This window comes from Alligator sinensis, unplaced genomic scaffold, assembly GCF_000455745.1.
Source record: "Alligator sinensis unplaced genomic scaffold, ASM45574v1 scaffold129_1, whole genome shotgun sequence".
Taxonomy (NCBI): domain Eukaryota; kingdom Metazoa; phylum Chordata; order Crocodylia; family Alligatoridae; genus Alligator; species Alligator sinensis.
The window spans coordinates 1,351,941-1,362,774 of record NW_005842303.1 but is presented as its reverse complement, the minus strand read 5'-3'; the positions used below and the strand labels follow the sequence as shown (position 1 = coordinate 1,362,774).

General features: G+C 41.0%; 1 protein-coding gene across 1 annotated transcript in view; it reads left to right on the top strand.

Annotated features, from left to right (window-relative positions):
- Window positions 1-10,834, top strand: part of CUNH18orf63 (chromosome unknown C18orf63 homolog) — a 41,490-nt gene that overhangs the window by 15,857 nt on the left and 14,799 nt on the right. The window contains exons 5-9 of the mRNA XM_025209699.1: window positions 3,446-3,487; window positions 4,823-4,899; window positions 6,925-7,034; window positions 8,280-8,376; window positions 8,488-8,573. Of these exons, the coding sequence (XP_025065484.1) occupies window positions 3,446-3,487; window positions 4,823-4,899; window positions 6,925-7,034; window positions 8,280-8,376; window positions 8,488-8,573 (412 nt within the window). The remainder of the gene's footprint in view (window positions 1-3,445; window positions 3,488-4,822; window positions 4,900-6,924; window positions 7,035-8,279; window positions 8,377-8,487; window positions 8,574-10,834) is intronic.

Sequence of the window (10,834 nt, the reverse complement as noted above, 5' to 3'; positions counted from 1 at the left end):
CCTGATATTGGGGAATTGCTTAACAAGGTTTAGGAGATCTCCTGGGGTCCAGGGGGCATGGACTGTGACTGTAGTTTCCCCATTTGGACCCTGCCCTGGGAGTTGGTGTAAAGGCATAAGACAAGTCTTTTTCATTTTTAAAGGTGGGACTGGACCATATTGGGGGTCGGACCTTAAATAAGAGGAGGTTGAGGCTTCAGGAGACAGATGCCATGTCTCCGGTGGCTGCGGGCATGCCCCAGGGGCAGGTGATGGTTTTCTGATGGGGTGGGCTGCTTCCACAGGAAGAATCTATTTGGTTACTTTGAACTTCCTCGGGTTCAGATTGTGCCTGGAGTGGCACACTGAAAAAATTAATTATGTCTTCTACAGATTCATTCTCAGTCAATTGTGGATAAAGTTGTGTTGGTGCTGATAATGCTGTTGATGGGGGATCCCCTATTGGTGCATTTTTCTGTTTTAATTCCTTTATCTGAGATTTTAGTTTTTCTTGGGAGTCCTTACGGCTCCGAACTTGAGATTCTTGACATCTTTTGGAAGCTTCTGCATGCCAATCAAAAAATGTGTTCTACTGAGTCTGTGGTGTTTTACTGCCTCTTGACTCAAGGGCTCCGCGGAGATGAAGGATTTTACTTAAATCAAATGTTCCCTCCAGGGGAAACTGCAAGCTAGAATCATCTCTGGTATACCAATTCCATTTGTCTAGAAACTTACAACTTTTATGGCCATAGTGTGTGTACATGTACAATGCTGGAGTCCCTTTTGGTGGTGCTAGTACGTCTTTAGACCCTTCGCTCCCCATGTCTTTAAGCTCAATTCACACAGGTCTTTCACACAGGAGAGGCTTATTGAGAGTGTCCAGTCAGGTCGTGAGATTTGCTAGTGGCACAGGAATGTTGTGGCTAATGTCCAAAGACAAGATTCCGTAGCACCGGCACACAATGCAGTTACTCACTGTTAGACACGGCTCATTCATGAGAGTGGGGGTAGGGAAAATTCATCACACAACCCTGATCTCCTTCAGTCTAAGAGTTTCCACCTTGCACCCTTGCTTTCGAAGAGCACGCAGAACAAGTCTGGTGTCCTCGAGGCGGCTGCACAAGATTTCCACTCCTAGCTTCAGAAAGACCTCATAGTTCTTTACAGAACTTAACTCAATTCACACGGGGAAACACATTCACTGACAACAGCAACACAGTGTCAAACTCTTTTCTACTCACAATTCCTACTTACATAGTGGGTCTGACAATTCTGGCAGCAAAAGGGTTGGATAGGGTAAGCCTCAAGCAGCAAACAGGAAGACACACAGGCAGTCTCTCACCGAAAAGCCCCAATAGAGATTTCAAAAGGTCTCTTACCTTAGTTTGGCGCTGGGGTGTCAGTGAGGAGACGGTTTGTATCTCAACCGATCACTCTGGGCGTCTCTATCTGAGTCATGGCACCAAATTGTGGAAGAAATCAAACTTCGCGTTGTGGTTGTATCAGAATTGGCAGAGCCATCTTAGTTTATTTAAAGCTATACAAGTGATCACAAGGAGGGTTCTCAAAGGAACTCTGACCTCTACAAGTTTACAAGCGTATTTATACTTTAGACAGCGAGAAAAGATGCAGGGTTCAGACAAAGCAACCTTGAGAGAAACAGAAAGTTGTTGGTCATTCGTTTGTCATATGTAAGCAGTTTACTTATTCAGGAAAAAAAAAACTGTGTTTTGGGAACAGTTATCAGCTTCTGGTTCGGGGGAAAGGAAGAGGTTAACATCTGCGCACACAGCTTAATATATCAAGACAAAACAAGGCATGAAGGTTTTTTCTTATCTTAGAACATTTTGAAACACATAGCATCAGCATCAGCATTTTTTCTCTTCTCTTTCTCTCTCTTTGTCTCGCCTCTTAGTCAAGTAAGAGGCCTGGTTAAACTTATTTCCACTAAGAACACGTTTCTCTTATCCAAACTGAAAGGGACATGCTTTAAAACAATCTAATTCCACTAAGTTTCATCAAGCTAATTGGTAGTATTCTAGTCATCTACCATAGTAGCAAAGTATAGTCAGATTCAGTTGGTTAATGTTTCTAACACAGCTGCACACTGTTCACATTCTCACTGAAGAAATGTATAGAATATTATACCGTTTAAACTGAGATAAAGCTGGTGTTTTATATTTTAAGGTACAATATTATCAGAATCTTTAATATGAATCACTTTTTCTTTATTTTTATTTTTTTAGTTCCAGATTTAAAACCCAACAAGAAAAACTGTAAAAGAGAGAACTAGTTTCATTTAAGCAAACATTTAACACTAACAAAGGGCTATAGATATACATCTACAGAAGGTCTTTTACAATTTAAGAGCTAAATTGTAGCTTGTTCTGTCCTTCCACTAACTGCACTGCACATGCCCCACACACGGTATTAGCAAAAAATCTTGTGGCCCCAAAGAGAGAAGAGAAATATTACACACTAGCCTAATTAGCTCTGCAGTAAAGTCTCAGTGTCTACACATGTGGCTGTATTAGACCACAGGAAACTAATTAACTTTGCCATAGGTTAGTACTTGTGAACACAAGTACAGTCCTACAGCAGCGTTCTTTCATGCTCTGCAACACATGTGGAGACTCTGACAGGGCTGGCTGGGGCACAAGGGTGCTTCAGTGAGGGGCTGCCTGCCAGCTAGCCCCGCAATGGAGCACCCTTGTGCCCCAGCCAGCCCCTCTGCAACCCGTTGAACTGGGTTGAAGCAGCCCCAGGCTGGCAGGCTGACCCCCACCAGGCCTCCTGCCAGCCAGGGCTCCTCCAACCCAGCTCAACATGCTTCAGTCCAAGCACACGTGTAAACACAGTGTCCAGGAGCAATAAACTCCAGCGAGATATGTACTGGAGTTTATTGTGTTGCATTCATTTCACAAGTAGATGTGCCCACTGTGGAGCATTTTGCCCCAAAGACACAGTGTTTTCTTATGTATTCTGCATGTTTCTGCTTTGTGCTCCCTTATGCAAATAAAGTAACAAATTTGTTCTTAATTCTCATAGTATCATCTAAAATCAAATTTATTCTTAAAATTTTGTTTCTACCAGTAGGTTTATATGGATGATTGAATCTAGAGTAATATTTCATTCCAACTCCTCTTTTGGGCTTGAGGAATTTGTTAAGGGTTATCCAATAAAAATAATTCCATATACAAATTTCTCATTGCAAAAACCACTCATGTAAATAGTAGTCCATAATATGTTCTCATACATATTTCAGTGTTTGTTTATATGCTATTTTATTTGTAGTTCAATGAAAAATTAATTGATATGCATTTTTCTTTTTATATAAAGAATAACAAATCTGACACGCAAAATAAACTATGCACTTTCTCCTTCCCTACTACATAAAGACATTTTTAAATAAAGGCTTTGGACATATATTTTATAAAAATAATGTACATTTCTTTTATTTATGAAGGGAGAGATTTCCTGTCTCATAAGGGAAAACAAAATGCTGTTGGTAAGTACAATATTTTGTTAAAATATAAAGTATGCTTGCATTTAAGCAAAAATACATTATTTCTAGAGCTGCTATGATTTTATTTTGAAATATGAAACTAGCTTCAATCACATAATCCCTATGTTGTATGTCACTATGGCCCCCTCTACTCATTATAGCTATAGTGCAATTAACTGATTAACTGGGACATAACCAGTTAATTAACTGATTGACTAATTACCTTAAGACCAGCTACACATGCAAAGTACTTATCACACAATAGAAAGCTCCAACCAGCTGTAAAGTCAGATCTCAAAAACATGTACTAACTCTATAACCGGTTGCTATTGAGCTTTCATTTGCACGTGTAGTAGGGTCTCCTCTGGGCTGAGAATCCCAACCTCAGGGGTGCACCATGTCCAGCATGAAACCCCTGGGCCCTGAGACAGCTACAATCCCTAGAGTTCAGGAGTGTGTGAAACCCCTGGGCCCTGAGGCAGCCACAATCCCCAGGGTGTGGGGGTTTCATGCACCCCCGAGCACCATGGCTACCACAGCTGGGAGCCCCCTCAACTTGCCCAGCTTGCTTCCTGCCAGTGCAGGGTGAGCCCATGATCAGGCTCCCTCTGCACTGGCAGTAAGGAATGACGGGATCTAATGTGTGATCCCACAATCAAGCCTCCTGCCATGCATATGTGGCGGGGCAGAAAGTGCAATTGGGTGGATCGTGTATTAGATACCATTGTGCCTTTACCTGCACATGTAGTGGGGGAGTTTTCATATCAAGAGGGAAACAGAGGGGAGCCTTTTTACTGTTCACCTTTACCTATATCCCTACTTTGGAACCCATTCATTTAAATTTACAGTACTCAAAACATCAGGCCATATGGGGCTCTTAATTAACTTGTTATGAAGATATATATAGGAATAAAATATTTTATAGCAAAACCTCCCATATATTTCAAAACCTCACTAAAGACTACATTTGCAAATGCTGCCACCTAAATTTGCAAGTGGGAATTATGTTCAGAAGTGGGAGTTGCTTGTACAAGTAGACTTTGTATCCAAGCACCAACATGTACACAAAACCAAGTTACTGACGGTAGTTATGTGTGTGTACATAATTTTATGGATGCAGTTTAGTCATTGATATTAGAAAATAGAGACCAAAGTTTGTTTTAATTTTTAAGAATTGAAATGCAATTAGTTGTTTTTTCAGTGTTAAGGAATTCTTACCTTGTAGATTTTCAAACCACTACAATGAGCAGAATCATAAGCGGTTCCTTTAGTATAAGCACATTGGCTTTGCATTTGAGAAAATTACTTTTTATACAGTTTACTTTACTTTTAATACAGTTATGGACCTCAGTGTAACAGAAAACCAAGTTTGCATCAGTTTGGAGGCTTTCACAATTCGACTACCACCACCTGAGGTACAGAACTTTTATCAATCATTTCATTCATCCTGCAAGCTTCTTTATGGTCTTATTTTATTTACAATGCTTTATTTAAGAATAACCAACAGGGAAAATGTGTTTATTCCCTGTTGCTTTTGGACATTATTCAAACTAGTTTCTTATCATAGGATCATAGGAAAGTAGGGCTGGAAGGGACCTCAGGAGGTCATTTAGTCTTCTAGGGCTCCCTGCTTAAGTTAGGAGCACCCCTGACTAGACCATCCCAGCAAAGTGTCTGTCTAACATGCTGTTCAAAGTTTCCAAGGATAGAGATTCCACAACTTCTAGGTAGTCTGTTCCAATGCCTGACCATCCTCATAGTCAGAAAGTTCCTCCTAATCTCCAACCTAAATTTCCCATGCTGAAGCTTGAGGCTGTTGCTCCTAGTCTTGTCCCAAATGGTCACGTTATTCTCATCTTCTACTAAATAAATATACCATGTATTAGTATGATGGAAGTGCCACAGTCATGCCAATCAGATCTTTCTGGGAGGAAGATTCCCTTCGAGCTATTGTTTAAAGAAGCCTTCAGAAAAAAATAGTCTGACCATGATTATCAGGCACAGGTATTTTTACACGACTGTATTTCCCAGGAGATAATCTCTCCTTTACTTTCATCCATTAACAGCATGAAGTAACATCTTATCCTCAGTTATTTATTAAGAACAACCAAAGAGGTCCTGTTTTCCCCCCAAATGGGAGCAGTGTGGGCTGTGCTCTGAATATGGTTAACAACAATCTTGCTTCAGAATAAAAAAAATAGTATTGGTTCTGACAAAGATATCACCTTTGCTGAATGCATCTTGGCATACTTAATCATCTGGTGCACTGATTAGTAGACTGCAGTTAAAACTTCTGTCTTCTCAAATAGTCTTGGTTCTCAGAAGAAAGGGGTTCTTTTCTCTTGTTGAGCAACATACAATTTGACCTTGAAAATGACAGAAGCAATAATGATGGAAATTGTCTGGGTATGGTTTCATCATTAACTATGGATGCAGTACAGAAGTGTGGGAAAATATTTCAGTGCTTGGGACAGAGTTAGGGAGGCAGGGAATTATGCTGACCACTGGGGAGCCCAGGCAGTGAGCTTAGACTGTTGCAGCTGAGAAATGGGCTCACAGCATGCTGGTGTAGCATCCTGGCTAGCACAGACTTCATGGGACCACTCCTGGTACCCCATTTGTTGCCCCTCTCTGCCTGGATATACTTCTGGTGCAGGGCTGCCTCTCACGGCAAAGTCTTACTTGGGGGAGAGGGAGGTTGCATTCCACTCATCTTGTTCTCTCCCCTATCCCATAGATACACTACAAAGCATGGGAATGTGCCTGCCTGGCTCCTATGGCTGTGCTGCCCCTGCCGTGGAAAAGATACCTGAGGAGTCTTGGTGCCCCCTCCAAGTCACTGCCCAGGGCTAGTGTACTGCTTATCCCACCCTACTTACACTACTAGCTCAGTACAATCCTAGCATGGGACATTTTTTTTCCTTACAGACTGAAGATACCATGCTCATAGCAAGGGCTTCCTTGTTCCTGGATGGCTGCAAGCCATGACAGGCAGTGCAGTGACTCTCAATGACTCTCCTTATTTAAAAAAGTGTTTAACTTTACCTTGACCTTTAGCAAGACTTTTGGGTGTTGATTTTCCTGAGGAGCAAAGCCACATAGTTGCTGGGTACTTTTGCTTGGCTTTTATGCTTATCTGTTTCAGTCTCCAGGTAGCCTAAGGCTAGAACATGTTATTATCTGAGTTGCATTTAAAAGAACTGATGAGATAATGTGGGATTGCTCTTTATCTGGGGAACTTTATACAGAGTCCCATATCTTTACATATTAATTTCCATAAGACTTGCCCCTCAACTTTTAACATTTAGAATTCCTGAAAGTGTAAGTATTAAGTGAGCAGTAAATGAATAACAATATATTCATATTTGTACGCATTTAAGTTTTCCCTTTGCATAAATTTAGCAGGATTTTTAAAAATAATTAATATTTTCTTTTTAAAGCTGGAAGACTTTGATATTTCAACACATGTCATAAAGATATTCGACAATAATGAAAATTCAGTCATTCAGAGACATTCCATTTTAAGTAATTGGTGCTATGTCTTACCAAGGTAAGATTTTATTTAAATTTTAACAGAATCAAACAGCCACCTGCATTGTTTGCAACAAAAACTGTGAAGTTAGGATTAGTGACTAGAACCTGGGAAATGGCTTTAAACAAAAGTGAAACTGACCAATCTATTTCCCTTACTTAGATTTTTAAAAATACAGAATATAAATGAAGTATATAAACAATGATTCAGTCAGTTCTAAAAGTAATATTGTATGTATGTATGTATGTATTCAATATATAGAAAGTGAATGGTAAATTGGATTTTTTTAGCCTTTTAACTTTAGTAATGCATGGTTATGATGTAGAAAAAATGTTTTCTCCTTTGTTTTACCAGAATGTACTACTTAAAAGAAAAATATTTCCACTTCTTTTTTCAAGCCGTTCCTGTTTTCACATGTCCCTTTCATTATATCACTGTAAAAAAAGGGAGGGAGGGGTGCAATTTAATTTTTTGTTTTATTTATTCTGCACACACCGTAATTGTGCTGCAAATAATAATACAAAATTGTAGGTCACACTTTTACCAAGCTTTTGTTTTATATTCTAAGAAAAAAAATGGTCTATATTAAAACTGATATTGTTGTTTCACAAGTGAACTTCTGTCATCATGACATTCTGAGCACAAATGTCGTAGTTCCATAGTTTGTACAGGCAGTGGATTAAACAGGTTCTAACCAAAAAAAAAGTTGTATACGAGCTGAATAAAATTGCTTCCCCTATCAGACTCCAATCCTGCAAACAAGCATGTTCATAGGTCTTTGCAGGATCAGAACTAGTGTCAGGTTGATTTGATTTCTATAATTCCCATTAAGTTATAAATAAAATCAGTGAGTGCATCTCTACATTCATTAATGTACCTTAGATACTATGCATGTAGTTTAGTATTCACTTAATAAAGTACTAAGTAAATGCGCAATAACTAGAGTTATAACTAGATATAATGCGCAATAACTGGAGTTTCTGCACAGTAATGCCCGTGCACAGTTATTTTGTGATGCTTACTGTATATTAGTCTAACACTGCACAGTAGGCTATGAACACTGTTTTAACTGCCACACTACTATGCAGTGTTATTAGGATAATACGCAGTAAGCGCCTTGTGTAGACTCACCCACTATATAGTTTCCATACCAAACCAAGTGACATTTCTGCACTTTGCTTTTAAAACATTCTAAGTGTTATTAAATATGTTGTAAGTCATATTAGTGATATATGGCACGTTTTTTTATCCTCATGCATACAGCTTGAAAATGGGTCAGATCATTAGTATCAGCCACATAAGTCCACCAGAGTCTCCTTTTCGTTCATATAAAGACTTCCAGATGCACTGGAAGAGTCTGGTAAGAAAAAACACAAGGGATTTTCTTAATCTTGTTTCACTTTTGAGACATGTTTTTATATTTGCCAAATTTTTTATACAATATTCCATTTTATATGCATTTTCTTTTTAGTATGGGTATAGTCTTCCAGAGGATCATGGAGAAACAAAAACATATTACAATGTTTACTTCAAATTGATAGGAGAACAGCTCTTTACATATCCTTTTAATACCATTTTCTTATGTTTCATTTCCTTTTCCTTTATCATGCTGGTGAAGATACAAACTTTAATCTATATTAAGCATCAAATGTTTTGCTGGTGTAATTTCATTGAAGTCGGTGGAATTATGTCAATAGAGGATCTAGTCCCAAATATTTACTCTGAGCCCTGTTTTATTCTGAACCTGGTTTTATTAATGAGTGATATCAGATCTGACCTAATCTGCATTGCTGGAGATCTTTCTTGAGTAGCATTGATACATAAATGAGAGTTCTTACTGGGTCACGAAAACTGAAATAGATTTTCTTTTACGTTGTACAAGCACTGGATTAAATCAGTTTTAACAAAACAGAGTTGTACGCAGTCTTTAAAAAATTACTTCTCCTCTCAGGTATCGATCCTGCAAACATTTAAACATGTTCATATGTTTAAAGATAAGCACATTATTTGCAAGATCAGAAATGGAGTCCGATTTCTCTCCATAATATCCATGAAGTTATAAACCTACATGTTCCTCAGTCTTCAATAATCTTCCATGAAAACAAGATAGACAACATCATAATTAATCTGAAAAAGAAATCACAAAAATTCCCTTTAAAAAAATTAATCATTTCAGACCTATGGAAAAAATAAATAGCGTTGACTGAATTATTTTCTTTCCAGGCCACTCTTTAAAGAGGGCACTGTCATCTAAGATAAGATCTCATTTTTTATTTGCCTTGCAATCTTTGTAATCTGATAAAAAGAATCCTCCATACTCTGTATATCATTTTTTAAATCTCCCAATCAATCATTCAGATACTGCAAAATATATACTATAAATCAGGGATAAGCAACCCCCCAGCACACATGCCAGAGCAAGGCATGCAAGGTCATTTTGCTCAGCATACCACAGCCAGCCTGGGCTGTGAACAGCTGCTGCCAGCCACTGAGTCTGGGACTGCTTGCAGTAGGTGGTTAGGAGGCTGCAAGCCCTGTTGCAACCAACCCGGGCTCCACAGCTGGCAACAGCTGCCCAGCACCTGGGCCAGCAGCAGCCAGGAGGCTGCAAACAGCTGCAGTGGGCTCTGGAGCCCCAGCACTGGCTGGGCAGTGGCACTGGCAGCAGTGGCTGCACACACACCTCCAGGCAGACAGTGGGAGAGGGTTCTGGGGCAGTGCAACCCCGGCCCCTCCCCCACCATCTACCCAAAGATATGCATGCAGCCACCACCACCACGGAGCTGGTGCCAGTGCTCTAGAGCCCACTGCAGCTGTTTGCAGCCTGCCGGCCACCTACTAAGACTGCCCAGTACCCAGGCTGGCTGTGGCAGGTAGTCGGGAGGCTGCAAACACCTGCACTGAGCTCCAGAGCATTTGGCTGGATTCCATGGTGGCAGCAGCTGCACATGTGCCTCTAGGCCGGCCCATCACCCGCCATTCACCTGGAAGTATGCGTGCGTGCAGCTACCACCAGCAGTAAGGATCAGGCCCCTGTGGTCTGTCCCTGGCATACCAAGTCAAGGCATGGGTTAGGGTTGGGGTGTTTTTGGCACTGGCCAAAAGTATTTATAGCAGGGATCAGCAATGTTTATTTCAGATATTTTATTTTGTCTGAAGTGGTTACCAGCAGAGGGTAGTCAGGACAATAAGGAAACCCTTGAGAAACATGTTGACCTAATTGATGATGCTTAAGGAAGTGTGAATAATAAAAAAAAAAATTTAAAGGAAGATACATATTTGGATTAGGGCTGTGTGAAGCTTCAGGTGCTGATTTGCTTCAGAGGAGATTCGGCCCTATTTGGTGGCCAAATCTCCAAATCTGAATCGAATCAGGAGACCAATGAAAAGATCCGAATTGATTCGAAGCTCTCTGAATTGATTTGGACAAGATTCAGAGAGCTTCAAAGATTCGGACAGCCTGGGCTCGCTGCTGCAGGGAACTAAACCAGGACTCCATCCTGATAAGTAGGGGGTGGGGGAGTGGGGGCTTGAGGAGGGATGGAGCGGACCCCTGCCAGGCCCCATCCCCTGCCTGCTCCCTCAGCCTCCCTCAGTACCCCCCCGACCCCCGTCTGCTCTCCCAGACCGTCCCATGGCTGCCCTGCCCGGCCCCAGCTCCTGGCTCTTTAAAAAAAGCTCCTAGTCACCAGCTGCTGTCAGGCAGGGGGTGGTCTCCAAAGCCCCCCACTGCCCCGTGCTACATGGGGACTCTGCCACTAGCCCTCTGAGCCCCGCCCACTCTTCCAGCCTCCCCATGGCTGGCCCCACCACCCCCG